Source organism: Aristolochia californica, unplaced genomic scaffold (genome assembly GCF_029961685.1).
Source record: "Aristolochia californica isolate CCGP_79_NKW_82.1479 unplaced genomic scaffold, dmAriCali1.0.hap1 SCAF_13, whole genome shotgun sequence".
Classification (NCBI taxonomy): Eukaryota; Viridiplantae; Streptophyta; class Magnoliopsida; order Piperales; family Aristolochiaceae; genus Aristolochia; species Aristolochia californica.
In genome coordinates, this window is record NW_027181804.1 from 2134971 (window position 1) to 2148318 (window position 13348).

The 13348-nt window shown below is 39.8% G+C and overlaps 3 protein-coding genes and 1 non-coding gene across 7 annotated transcripts; 3 read left to right on the forward strand and 1 right to left on the reverse strand.

The window, feature by feature from the left end:
- Positions 1–231: 231 nt before the first annotated feature.
- LOC137948607 (eukaryotic translation initiation factor 6-2) lies at positions 232–3296 on the reverse strand. Its single transcript, XM_068794703.1, has 8 exons — positions 3208–3296; positions 3007–3103; positions 2804–2900; positions 2644–2729; positions 2518–2562; positions 1954–2084; positions 748–858; positions 232–648 (listed from the first exon to the last, which is right to left on the reverse strand). The coding sequence occupies exons 2-8, from the start codon at positions 3014–3016 to the stop codon at positions 391–393; spliced, it is 738 nt and encodes a 245-aa protein (XP_068650804.1). The 5' UTR covers positions 3017–3103; positions 3208–3296; the 3' UTR covers positions 232–390.
- Positions 3297–3586: 290 nt separating this feature from the next.
- LOC137948821 (sec-independent protein translocase protein TATA, chloroplastic-like) lies at positions 3587–6540 on the forward strand. The gene is made up of 2 exons (XM_068794998.1): positions 3587–3977; positions 6082–6540. The coding sequence occupies exons 1-2, from the start codon at positions 3675–3677 to the stop codon at positions 6226–6228; spliced, it is 450 nt and encodes a 149-aa protein (XP_068651099.1). The 5' UTR covers positions 3587–3674; the 3' UTR covers positions 6229–6540.
- A 360-nt stretch (positions 6541–6900) lies between these two features.
- TRNAG-GCC (transfer RNA glycine (anticodon GCC)) lies at positions 6901–6971 on the forward strand. Its single transcript has one exon. It is a non-coding gene; the product is annotated as a tRNA-Gly (tRNA).
- Positions 6972–8672: 1701 nt separating this feature from the next.
- On the forward strand, positions 8673–13095 carry LOC137948399 (transcription factor UNE12-like). 4 transcript variants are annotated; one of them, XM_068794483.1, is made up of 7 exons: positions 8673–9306; positions 9802–9897; positions 10613–10735; positions 11411–11476; positions 11728–11793; positions 12182–12259; positions 12612–13095. In XM_068794483.1, exons 1-7 carry the CDS (start codon positions 9025–9027, stop codon positions 12840–12842), a joined length of 942 nt encoding a protein of 313 aa, XP_068650584.1. In that variant the 5' UTR covers positions 8673–9024; the 3' UTR covers positions 12843–13095. The 4 variants fall into 4 exon arrangements, with proteins under 4 accessions (XP_068650584.1, XP_068650585.1, XP_068650587.1 ...); XM_068794484.1 differs by having other exon boundaries at positions 10616–10735; XM_068794486.1 differs by lacking the exon at positions 9802–9897 and having other exon boundaries at positions 8675–9306; positions 10616–10735.
- Positions 13096–13348: the final 253 nt, after the last annotated feature.

Here is a 13348-nt window from a genome sequence, read left to right on the forward strand (position 1 = left end):
AATGACCCCCTTCTTTCCACAGTCGCCCTATCCCTCCTGTGGAGCTCTCATCAATGGGAACAAATGGGAAGATTGTCCTTCCGGTCCTCAGGAAGAGAGACCTCCCAATCACCCCGAAAACAAATAATTGGTGGGGAGCGAAAGAGGGGAAGGCCCTTGTCCTTTTCCACCGGCTTTTGGCTAGCGACTAGCGAAAAGAACTCGGAAGTCCCCATCAATCACTCCAAACGAGCCACAGGAAGTTCAAATGCCATTATCTTAAATAGGGTGTTCTGCTCATGAACAGATACGGAAGTTTTTGAGATACAAGCTTGGGAAGATACAAGATAACGTAACACTTGAAGAATACAGTTTTAAAGCAACCTGAAAAAGGTCTGGATAGCAGAAATCTTAAACATAACTATCTATCAACGATTTTCTCATCTCTTCTACGATAGCAGTAGGTTGAGCTTCTCTCAATTTGAAGACACTTTCAATAACAGATAGCTCAGTTGCAGTGGTGTCAGATCCACAAAACGCCGTCCAATCATTAACAGTCAAGCCAGCAGCAATTACTTCACTACCCCTATTCACAGTTCCAGCAACGAGAGGTACCTGAAGGAGTGTTGAGAGCTCATCAAGATCCTCGATTGATGTATGCGGGTGGACCTGTTTTACAGTGAACATTTAAATACATCCAGCACAAAACCTTTTTTTCTTTTATTCAGTAAAGACAGCTTGGAAATGCTAATGACCCCAGACACCTACCATTCCTCCTTTGTTGGAGAATGCACAGTAACTCCCAACGAGAATATTACCAGCAATTGTCTGTCTGAAAACTTCAACTCCAAGAACATCTGCAATTAGCTCCTCCGTCTCCTAGAGAAACAAAAGAAAGCAGGAAGCGTGAGAATTCAAAGAATTTTTTTTAACTAAAATAAAAAAAATCACAAGTAAATAGCAGTTTCTCATTTCTCTATGGACAAGCTACAGAATGCATACAAAATCTGTTCGGCTGAAAAACATACAATCACGAAGGGTCTCTTAAGTCCTTTAGAATGCGTAAATTCTATAGAACCATGATCAATGATTAACAGTGTAACTTCATGAAATTGTTTCTATGAGGTATAGATAATAACTAATAAAGAAAGAGCTCCACAACTTCTTTAACAGATTACAACAAGTCACTGTCACAAATTCAAATGAAAACAAGTAGAATAAGGTAATTACAAAAGATCAGTAGATGAAGAGCTGTGAGCAGGGACAAAATCAGAAAGAAAATAAGTAGTAAGTCTCAAATGTAGATGGCAGATCAGTAAATAATAAGAACAGTTTGTTCACGCAGTAAAATTTTTTGCATGAAAAGAATAGACAACACAGTTATTCATATTGCTGGAAGCAAGTAACAAACATGCGAACACAAAATCCACATATACCTGTTTTTTCTCAGGGGTAAGAGAAACACATCAATAAATCCTTCTGGTTTCAAAGTACTGACAAACATAAAATGATATAGATTATCGTCACCATATAACTCACCCAATTTGAAATGCTGCTAGTTATTTTAGCCACCATTCCTGGATTAGGTACTGAAGGAGAAGTTCCAAGGCTAACAACCAACATGAAACCCGTATTTTTAACTCTAGCACAGGAATCAGAATCCAGTACTAAGTGAGCATACTTTAGACACATCAAACCACTATCACGCTAAAACATGCATAATACATCGCAACAGGATACATAAATGATGCAATAGTATGAGGAGAATGACTAATGTAGTCAAGACAGCATGCTTTGATGATGATGAGTTATCATCATTGCATCTCGAATAGTTCATCACGCCAACAGCCAAAGTTTAGGTAATCCACGAGCTAGATACCATAATAGGTGACCTAAAACAGTAGAAACAAAAAGAAGGGACTCGGTAATTCAAGTAGCTTCCTAGTGTAAAGTTTTCAAAGACAGGAAACTTACCCTGTCAAGATCGGTGTGTGTAAGTGCTACATGATCATTACAAGCTATACAATTCCCTAGTGCAGATAATTTCTCTTCAATTCGCTGGACAACCACCTGGTCTGGCAAGCTGTTCCTCAAATGCTGAAGCTCTGAATCAAATAACTAAATTAGCAAATAAATAAAAAGTATAAATTATATCCTATCTGAATATTATAAAAATTGAAACATTTAAAGATATCATTAATCACAAGAAATTCATAGCATGTCCATATAAAGACATTCGTCAGAGATTCTATACCTGTACATAGCATTACAAATAAAATGAGAATTGAACAAAGAAGAGAAAAAGTCTCTTGGAGAAATGACTCCGATCCCCCTTAAGAAAATACATTCTCCAAGTAACTATCTCTGTGCAATAATAGGATCACAAACTTGCTCCACAGATGTCATATGATAGGACATAACACATGTTTTCCAGTTTCCATGAAAACAATGAGTTGAAAAAATATAATTTCATAATCAAGCAACAATAACAAAAATATAGTAAAGCTGTATTGCTTTTAATTCGCCAGAAAAAATCACCTTGATCAGTTGTATTATGTGGAAGGAGAAGTCCATTCTTGTTGCCTGCAATATAAAATACATTTGAGTGACTACAATAATACTATGGCAAACAAAATAAAAAATAAAAAATTCAGGTATACTCACCAGCACACAACCGCCCAATTATTCTAGTGCCTGCTATGGAGGTCTTTACCACGGGGATAACATCAGCAAGCTCAGCTTCAAATGTGCTGTAAAGCAGGATTATTCAAGTTACGAAATAATAAGTAGGAAAGAAACTAAGAAAGCATATGCAAACACTCACCTATAGAAACTTTCGGAACCTCCTATAGCAACCAGGCAGTAGGCATTTGTCAACTTTGAGAAAACTCCAATTTCACAATTATTTTCAAACTGAAGTCCTGTGAAAATTCAGACGATTATGACTCTGTCAGAACCAGACAAATAATCCTCAAAATGATGAACTCCAAAAGAATGGAAAGCGAAACTGAAAGGGAAATAACTTACGAGTTGCCATAACAAGAAACTAAAAATAGCTCCGCACCAACACAAGTTTCCTAGAGAAACTTTGTTGCAAACAGAAAGCAAGAAAAAACCAACTTCCCTATAGAGAGTGACGAGAGCATAAGTTCACCAAAAAGGAACTGCAGGATGCATGAAAGCAAATTACTATCCGCAAAGATCTGACTAGACAGAATATTGACTAACCAGAGAAGATAATCTGCTTGCTAGCAACAAATCGTCGCCGAGTAGCCTGAGTGAGGTTGACCAAAGACCGTCGCAGAGAAGGAGCTAAAAGGAACCCTAGTGTTTACGAATATAATGTTATTAATATTTTTATAAATATATTTAATATATATTATGTTAATTAATAATATAAATTCTCCTACGGCTGGATTTCAAGTCAGACTCGCAGGGCGGCATGGGTGGGGAAAAGCCCATATCAAACCCATTTGTTTCTCATTAAAGGGCCTAAAAGAATAATATGGGCCTGAGCTACTAAACTTGGGCCAAGTGTGAAATTAAATATCCATTTGGTTTCCTTTTCTCAGCCAGACACGGCTGAATTCTTGAACAGCTTCTCCACTTCTCCTAAATTATTCGAGGAAAATCGAAATGTGATAAATGAGGTGAAGAAAAATCGGTCTGCGTTCACGGCTCCCCTAAGCGTGGAGATGGCGATTTCTTCCGCTTCTCTTTCTCTGCCTTTACTACCGCGAACTTCATCACCCCGATCCTCTCTGGGTTCGAGTAATTCGGTTTTCTTCAGTTATGATAGAACTTTGTTTGCGAGGAAGAGTAATTGCGTGATTTTGAGCAGGAGCCAAGCCCAAAAGGGTCTCAAATGCAATTGCTTGTTCGGGCTTGGAGTGCCGGAGCTAGCAGTTATTGCCGGAGTGGCAGCTTTAGTTTTTGGGCCGAAGAAGTTGCCCGAAGTCGGACGGAGTATTGGAAAAACTCTGAAGAGCTTTCAACAGGTTTGTCTTTTTCTTTTCTTTTAGATATTTTTCTGCATTTTTTTTTTTTTGTTGAACTTGACGAGACTAGTGACTCGAAGCTAAATTTCGTTTGTTCGGATGCTATTATGATAAAATTTAGTTTTTTTATGTTCTTAAAATTGACATCGAGCAGCTGCAGAGAGGGTGTTGATGGTGAAATTTGTCTGATCTAATTATCCTATGTTGGTTTTCCGTCTGTGGAATTTTCTTCTCCAGTATTGTAGTAAACATGTTTTTATGTTGATTTAGTTCCTTGTTGATTTCTTTCTCCAACAGTTGCCAGTTAATTGTTTCTCGTTAATTATACTGATATTTTTTTGCTTTCTAGTAACCATTTCTTGAATTTTTCTTCTTTCATTTAGTCCTCAGGTGGAAGTACCATGGTTAATTTTATTATCAGCTGAGGCTTGTGGTGGCTGTCTAGTCTACCGCAAACCTTCTCCTTTATCTGGGTTTATTCTAAAGTTCATTACTTGAATGGCGGAGATGGACTACATGGACTGTACTCGATAGTTCTGAATCAACAAAGTATTGGAATCCCAAAAGTTATACTATCGATTTGAAGTTAGCTACAATTTAAAGAAGTTTAAAAGTTTGTCTTCTCTAGTATCTTTGTAGTAGAGTTGGGTCGTGCAAACCATGATTGTTCCGACCCAGACTTGGGAACTCACTTGGATACCTGGAAAAACGAGTCGTCACTGTCTGGACTCAGGAAGAATTCAGGCGAGTTGGTGAGGGGGGATTCTGGCCTAGGATAGAAGGGAAGAGTCTGACCTGTCACTTCGAGAATCTGACTTGACCCAACACCATGGTCCAAACATGAAGAGATTCTCAGGGAGAAGAAACTCCGAGCTACGAGGACTACCCTAGAGTTTCAGAGCTTGAGTTCGACCTGATGGTTGGACACTCAAACACACAACTTTTTTCAATCCAAAAAGTCAAAGTAGAATCCAATCCAAACATGGCTTTCGTTCTTAGGGTGAGTGAGGAGAATGATTCATATGAGGCTCTCCTCAATTAGGCCCTGTCATTACTACATTGGACATATTGATAAATTATTAGGTTTGTGCAATTTGGCAAACCTCTCATTTCTCTGTATCCAGCTCTCTTAAAATCACAATGATACCTCCATAAGTTCTAAGTGTTAATATTTTAGATGTGTTTCGGTAAACATCTAGCTTTTCTTTATTTCTGACATGCTAAGCCAATGTCTAAGCATAAAAATGTTACAAATTTCTGGTTTAGACTCATTCAATTCTACTTGCACTGATATCCTTTTATATCAGTTGGTTTGAGCTTTGTCTAACAAAGTGTACAGGGTCCTTTCTACTTGTTGATGCATGTTACGTTGTATCTTTTGCTGATACGTTTCACCCAACTTGTGGAACTTTGAACCGAGTTGCAGTTTTATCTCTCCTAAGTCTCAGCAGTAAAAAGTCTTCAATTTTCACTAGCTCTAGATAACGTTTCTATATTCACTCCTAAAACTTTTGGAAACTCCTTGACATTATACATATTTTTACTTTTTGTTTGAAATGTTGGATTATATTTTCTAATGCATGAGTTTAGGTGCCTTTGTTAGCCAAATCTTACTGACTGCAACGAAAGAGTCTATACAACAGAATGACAGTTCCATGTACATCTATTTGTGGCTGCTTGAGACATCTAACTTCTGTTGCTTTTTCTTTTATTTTCTCTAAAAAGTCTTGAATTTAGAAACTCATGAACCCCTCCTTGGCATTTGCTTGTTTTCTTTAAATTTTTTTCTCTCCGTTTCCATACTTGCAAATTTGAGCTTCTTATAATTCTTTACTGGTCCCAAAACCAACATCTACATCACTTCTCAATCTTGGTTTAGCATACCAAAATCAATCCCATCAATGGCTCAAGCAAGAGCTGGTCATTCTTCCACAAGGATAACTTATCTCTTTTCAATGCCAACTATCATATGGTACTTCTATTGGGAAATATGTCTTTAAAATTGAATCCGGTCATGCAAAGTGGTCACTGTGGTCTTGAGTTCTCTAGGTTTAGCTGAAGACTAGTCATCAACATTTTGATTTGTTTATCATGAATTTTACAGGCAGCCAAGGAGTTCGAGACAGAGCTAAAAAAGGATCCTGAGGAGTCTACTGAATCTCTTCCCGATCAACCTGCGGCTGTCAGTGAAGGTAAGAGTGCTGGAGAGAAAAAGGACCTTGAAGTGTCGGGCGCGAAAGAGAGTTCTTGAAATCCAAAAACTGTATCCTCTGTTGACAGGAATGGGATTCTTTGTAGTTTCAGTGTTGTAACATTAGGATTTGGAGAATGTACTCTAAATACCCTACAGGACTGAGCTGTACCAAGAATTAAGATTCTCTAATGTGTTCTTTGATATTTTGACATGGCTTTGTAGCTAAATTGTAATTTAGCCAATTCTTCACCTATTGGACCGGCCATTTGTGTTAATGTTGTGGGCTGGGAAACAATTTGAAGTGAAGGTAGGAGCTTTCTTTCCTTGATGGGATTTCTTCAGGGTATAATCAATCGGACACTTCTCAAATGTGCAGAGTAATTCATGTTCGTTTTTCTCAAAGATTTTTTTTCTCCTGGGACTCTTATTTCAATTAACAATTTATTTTAAATCTGTTTCTGTTTCATAATACACATGCAAATCCTCAATAAACATATCATATGTGTAAAGGATATGAATCAATGTTGAGTAAATGTAAGTGCCAGACTGAGAAATACCACATTAAATAAATGAAAATTTTAATAGATGTCATTGAAATTCTTATAATATCAATGGAAATTATTCAAAAATATTATAAAACCCTAATCTGAACATTCCGTGTAGACCAGTCCTTGATGGGCTTGGATTACTAAATATAAGTTATTATAAAGTTACTCTTAAACATAGCAAGCACCAGTGGTCTAGTGGTAGAATAGTACCCTGCCACGGTACAGACCCGGGTTCGATTCCCGGCTGGTGCATGATTTGTCTTTTTCCACCTTTTAAAAAAATTAATATTCATTTTTTATTTCAGATAAAAGCTGAAAATTTCCATTATTACAGTGACCAACGGTCAGGATATGCCCCCAATCTCGATCAAGGGCAGCAGTTTGTTGAACACATCAGCTGACCCCACCCTGTCCGTTAATTGGACAGGGAAAAGCTTGGTTTTTCGCAGGGAGCTCAAAAGTCCCAACGATGGCCGAGAAGAAAAGCGAGAAATGGCCGTCTCTGTTATCGCTTCAACTCCGTCACCAACCAAACTTGGGTTGCTATGGTCCCAAAATGTTCTACTTCTTCCTCTTTTCACCTTCAGTTCCCCCCACAGCCGAGGCTTCACGAGATTGAACGCCGGCTCGAGGAAGACAAGCGCGACCGTTGGGCCATCAATGGCGTCAGCCCTGTAAGCAAAAACCGGTTATACTCTTTAGATATTTTCTTCGAATCAACCTTCTGCGTTTTTCCCTGTGTTTTTTGGGGTTGGGTGTGTTGAACTCAGGAGGACTTCTTGTATGGAGAATATGATGGGCACCACACTTACCAGGAAGGGCATGAAGGTGAGCGACTGTGTGTGGTTTTTTCTTTCTATCTACTTTTGTATTTACTGCTCCTACGTTAATTTAGCTTTTTTATTTTAGGGACATTCTGGGAAGGATTGGTGGCAGACTATCAAGCAGGGGAACCCCCAATTGACCTTCAAGGTATAAAGGGATAGTAGCTTGCTGCCCCCATTCTTGTTTTAGGGCAATTGACAGATGTTTGCAGTAATTTCTTTCCAGGGCTCATCTCGCGGCTGTTTCCTCCAGCGATGATTGCTGCAATGGCTTTCCATGTTCCAGTAATTAATATTAGCTCTTGTGAAGGAATGGGACTTCACTATTGATAATGGTTGTAGAAAGTCATCTCAAGGTAATTTGATCGTTACTGCCCATACTGATTCAAAGAGTTAGTTGATGAAACAGAGATGGAAACTTGAGCTAATTCTATGATGGCCAGCCTTCTAACTTCTATAAACTCACTCTGATGATGGGTAGTATGAAATATCCTCCACTGGGTAGCTCACTGGTTTGCTCTTTAGTTTTGGTAGGCAATGAGGAAGATAAAGAGTTTGTGAATCAATTGTCACTGATCACTCTTTGCAACTTGTGTGGATTGGATGTCCATTCTGGTGCAGAATGTAAGAAAAATCAAATGAACAAGTCATGATCTTATACACGGTTCTGGAAATTTTGAAGGGAACCTCTCAGGAGACTTTCAGTTGCATGTAGACAGAACCCAACACATATTAGCAAGATCCTGTCTTGCAAAGAAAATTATCTAATCTTTCTAATTTGTGTTTGTGACAATCTCCAGGGGGGGTACATGGACATTGCTGCAGCAGTCTGGGTGGTGTGATAAAACCAGACAAACCACACAATTTTGAGCCCCAGATCTAAGATGATTATAACACAATGGACATAGGGATTTCAATGAGAAGTATGGAGAACTATTTGGTGCGAACTATCTCAATCGTCGATTACAACTATTATTTTTAGAGGATAAAAGGGATTACATTTACGGGGTTTCGTTCACCGAAGCCTCTTTATGGTTGTAAATAATGTTGATGGAGCGGGCATTTGGGTGGATTTCGAATAGAAAACAATGTTGAAATTTAAAAGAAAAATGGCTTTCTGATTTCTGATTCCTCTCTTTTCTTTTCTGATTTCTCCTTTTCTGTGTTTTTTCGAGTCTTCTTTTACCAATCTCTTATAAATGCGCGAGAGGAACGAAAAGTTATGACTGCCGAGACAGCGAGGGGGTTCCAAGTTCCAACTCTCTCTCTCTCTGTCGCGAAATCCGAAAACCCCTCTCGGAATCCAGAACTGTCCAGCTTATCGGTCGACGGATCTGTAACCCCTTCTGCAGACGATTCCGCCACTCTCCCCTAAATCCTCCTCCCTTCGATGCCCTTTATAAACCCTAGCTCTTCCTCCCTCCCTAGATCCGTTACCCGCCGGAAAATCTTAGTCGAAAACCCTTTGAATAATTCCCGGCATGGCCAACCCGCCGGAAGGCCTTTCCGACGACTTCCTCGAGCAGATACTCGCCATGCCTCCTGCATACGCTGGCAACGACTCTAATTTGGCCGTTTTGCAGCTTAGCTCCGCTGGGGAGAGCTCCGGTCATGTCACCGGAGCCGGGGGTAGTTTCTCCGCTCCGGTTTTCCCTCTCGGGCTCAGCTTGGAGCAGGGGTTCCCGAGGCAGGAGGAAGCTCATGGAAGCGGGAGGCGCTTCCGGGATGAGGCGGAAGGCAAAGCCATCGCGTCTGGAAAGATGGTAAGCTCAGATTCTCACTACACCCCTTACTGTTTTCCTTATTTCCATCTGAGTGGAATCCCAAGAGCCTCCGGTTACTGGTAGTCGCTGTACAGTCCAAGTTCGTTTTCTGCTGATTACGCTTTCTGCCATTCGTTTGCTTTTTTCCCGTTTTCCCCGCCGACCGGTACTCGCCGTATAACCCAAGTTCGTTTTCATTACAGAAGCTTCCCAACAGTAGTCGTTTACCTCTTTTCCCTGCCAATTCCAAAGACTGAATAAACAAGACTTCAGTAGTTCCCGCTTTCCAAAACAATCCAGTAGCGTTCTTGTTCTGTTCGAACTTCCAACGTCCTCCGACGAGGAGACGATGAAACACCAGAATTCCGAATTTTATCCCCAAATTTCGCGGCAAAGCACCAGCCTGAAACACTCCCCGGTCAATTCAGTGAAACCCAAGGCTATAATGGTCTGTTCACTTAAATTGTTTTATTTATTTATTTATTTTTCTTACAGGAGAGGGAGCCCGTGCATTTAGGGAGCCTGTTCCCAACATTCGGACATGTACAGCTCCCGCTGCACTCGATCCGCCCTAACCCTCCCTCGCATCAGGTACATTTACCAAAACGCCACAGCCACTATTGTCTAAAGCCCAAAAACACCCCATAGTGGCACTTCCGATATTTGTGGCTTCTATCGAGGGTTTTCTTCTCTGGTAATTTTTCTTTTTCTCAGTGGCAAGTACCTGAGAAAAGCGACATTCTGACCTGGGCATGGACCCGGCTTCTCCCTCCACTAACCCAGGCGTGCAGCACGTACACGTGCCCGCCACGTGACTTTTCTTGTCTTTTTGTGGACGGGAAAGGACGGAATCCGTCATTTTCGTGATTGTCCCGGGTTGACTCGGGTATTATTGGGGGGTTAACCGGTGAGAGTTTCGGTTTTATTGAGCAATTCTCAAACGCCCCGTAGAGAACGGGTTTTGTTGGGGTCCCACTGAGTGGTTGGTGGGGTAATTCTGTCGGTTTGACTACTCCAATTGGCCTTCTTGGACCTTGGGTGTGTTATCCTCTTCATCTTGTTGTTGTTGTTGTTTAGGTTCCGATGCATTCTGGGTAAAATTGATTTATTCATTTTGTTGTGCATTTGTTTTGTTTTTTTTTGTTTTTCTGGTAAACGTGTTTTCCTGTTGATGATGTTGATCTTCTGTTCTAGTGCTTTTTGGGTTCTGTTTCTGGGTTTGTAGTTTCTATGCTTTGGGATTTGTTAGTTTTAGTGTGGATTCAGTGTGATGTGTTTAAGCTGATGAACTACGGTGTTTATACAGCAGCATTTTCATGGGCAAGCCAACTCAGGTCCGGTTCCTGTGCTCCCACACCCCCCGGCAATTCGTCCTAGAGTGCGTGCAAGAAGGGGTCAAGCAACTGATCCACACAGTATTGCTGAGCGGGTAAGTGCAATTTGATGCACTATTTCTGTAGAGCCATAACCACTTGTTATTCGATGCATTTGAGAGCTGAAACTTGCCCACCTTTGATGTTCAGGCCTCAGTTAATTCTAGGTTTTTAGTTTATCAAAGTACATCCTAGTTGCTTGATTGAGTTTGAACTATGGAGTTATAACTTTCATCTGATGCAGTCAAATTGTAATCATTGCTTGATCCATACAAAAATTGGACCACGTAATCTTCATGATGCATAGATAGGTAGTATTCACCAGTTTCAATCTATGGAGCTTTCAGCCCTACTCACTCACTTGTATCATAACTTGATAATCATAATCATTCATCACCATTGTTTTGTTGACATCCTTGAGTTGTTGAGTTTAGAAAATTACTGCCTAAACATAAAGTGCATTCTCTTTATCGAGGTACAAAGTGCTGTTTGTTAGAGTTAATGTTTTTATTTCAAGATTCAAGTTGATACATATGGGAAGGGTGTATTGTATCTTGGAGACAAGTGGCATGTTAAACCCATGCATTATACTTTTGCTTAATTGTTTTCATGGTGGAATATCTGCCTAAAAATTTTACATTAGAGTAGGACTCAAAGGTCATCCATACAGCTGTTGATGTTCTCCAATCTTATATTCTAACAGTCTGCTGCATTCCATTTTGTGGGAATAGCTACGTAGGGAAAGAATTGCAGAAAGGATGAAGGCTTTGCAGGAACTGGTTCCCAATTCAAACAAGGTTACTTGCCTCAACTCTCATTATTATCTTTCCTTTTTACAGCTCATTTTTTTACCGTATGCTTCCAACAAAAGTAAGTAGTCAATAAGATTTCCCTTTTTCTTTTTCCTAAATGAATTCTGTAATCAAGAACCTTTGTTACTATCCTCCTGATTATTATTTGGTTGTCACTAAGCTAAATATTTAGAGCAGCTTACTTGAATTTGGTTGTCATCAAATGCAGCCCTTAATAGTTTGAATTATTTGCGCAGACAGATAGAGCAGCAATGCTTGATGAAATAGTGGATTATGTTAAATTCCTCAGGCTCCAAGTCAAGGTACAAATTTCTCATCTTTGAGAATTGTAGAAGGAAATATTTGCTGTACCATCTTAAGCATTTCCTGTGCAATTTAGTGGTTGTGACTTATTTTCTATAAGCAACCAAAACAGCCCTTTTCTAACTACTTTGAAATGGGAATCAAACGTCTGTATTATGATATTGCATCATTAGACTAATAAACATATCACCACATAGTTAGCACCAATGTTATGTTTGATATGAGGTTGTTGACTGGTGGTGCATAATGGTCCTTTGCATATTATTATTATCTAAAATTCCACTTCACTACTGTAGCCATACTTAGTACAGTACCATGTAGTCGAAAGCTGTTAATGGTCAAGGATACTTTATCTTTCCATAATTTATTTACTTTTAAAATGAGCAGGTACTGAGCATGAGCAGATTGGGTGCAGCTGGTGCAGTGGCACAGCTTGTGGCCGACATCCCACTGCAGTCTGTTGAGGTAGTATATCTGTAGAATATTCATAGCAGTCTGCTCATATCATCTTCTTTGTGGCACATAAACTTCAAAAAAAAAAAAAAAAAAAAAAAGAAGAAGAAGAAGAAGAAGAAAACTTCTTCCTGTCACCTAGAATGCTCTTCCAGCCAAAGTTAAAAAAGATCCATGAATGTGTGAGCTTCATAAAGCAAACACATTGATTAGTTATAACATATGAGTGTACTTGATCCTGTACTTTTCGATACATAATTGTGTTTGAGCATTTTGGATCGTTATAACTTCTTATTCTGTTCCAAATGCTTAATACTTTTTTCTCTAATTTGGCATTAATTTACCTTTGTTATGCACTGTTAAGGGGGAAGCAAGTGAAGGAGGCAGTCATATGCGTGCATGGGAGAAATGGTCAAATGATGGCACCGAAAGGCAAGTTGCGAAGCTCATGGAGGAAGATGTGGGTGCTGCCATGCAATTTCTCCAATCCAAAGCCCTCTGCATAATGCCAATATCTCTTGCCACAGCCATATACCACACTCACCAACCAGAAACTCCTTCCCTGGTGAAGCCAGAGCCAAATGGCCCTTCATAGACATTATTACTAGGAGGAAGCCCCACAAGTTTTGCTCGTGCCCATCGGTGACTCCCACACGCTTCCGTTGGGCGCGTTTCCTAACGTCCCTCTCATCCTCACTCCTGAATTGCAATCAAAGTCAGACAGCACAACTCAGCTTTCCTCCCTGTGTCTTTTCCTTTTCCTTTGTCAAGCATGGTATGATGTATTGCCTAGAAAAACTTAACAGATATTCTTGATATAAGTCCATGTTTGCCAAAGCTTTTGTTGCTTCTGTCTCCATCTATCTTTTTTTTCCTTTTTTGTTTGTCTTTTTGGGTGGAGTACTGGTGGCTTACCGGAGCACTTTATTGGTGGGGATAGTTTTCCTTCCTTTTCCATCTATAGTGGGTGGTGGGGCATTCCGAAAAGGAAGATGGATGATATCATGGACTCTATTGGCATAAATAGAGTTTATTATTCAAAAGGGAATGGAAAGGCAGTTGAAATGGATAAATTGGTTGGGTCTCTCTTCTTTTCTTCTA

What these genes read in the sequence shown, in the direction of transcription:
- LOC137948607 (XM_068794703.1), bottom strand. An exon ending in AATTGGGCGGTTGTGTGCTG is followed by an intron (nt 2,563 to 2,643) that starts GTGAGTATACCT and finishes TTTATATTGCAG; the next exon opens with GCAACAAGAATGGACTTCTC. An exon ending in TCTCCAACAAAGGAGGAATG is followed by an intron (nt 649 to 747) that starts GTAGGTGTCTGG and finishes ACTGTAAAACAG; the next exon opens with GTCCACCCGCATACATCAAT.
- LOC137948821 (XM_068794998.1), top strand. Translation starts at nt 3,675, where the DNA reads ATGGCGATTTCTTCCGCTTCTCTTTCTCTGCCTTTACTACCGCGAACT. An exon ending in CTCTGAAGAGCTTTCAACAG is followed by an intron (nt 3,978 to 6,081) that starts GTTTGTCTTTTT and finishes TGAATTTTACAG; the next exon opens with GCAGCCAAGGAGTTCGAGAC.
- LOC137948399 (XM_068794483.1), top strand. Translation starts at nt 9,025, where the DNA reads ATGGCCAACCCGCCGGAAGGCCTTTCCGACGACTTCCTCGAGCAGATA. An exon ending in CACACAGTATTGCTGAGCGG is followed by an intron (nt 10,736 to 11,410) that starts GTAAGTGCAATT and finishes TTGTGGGAATAG; the next exon opens with CTACGTAGGGAAAGAATTGC. An exon ending in TGGTTCCCAATTCAAACAAG is followed by an intron (nt 11,477 to 11,727) that starts GTTACTTGCCTC and finishes TTATTTGCGCAG; the next exon opens with ACAGATAGAGCAGCAATGCT.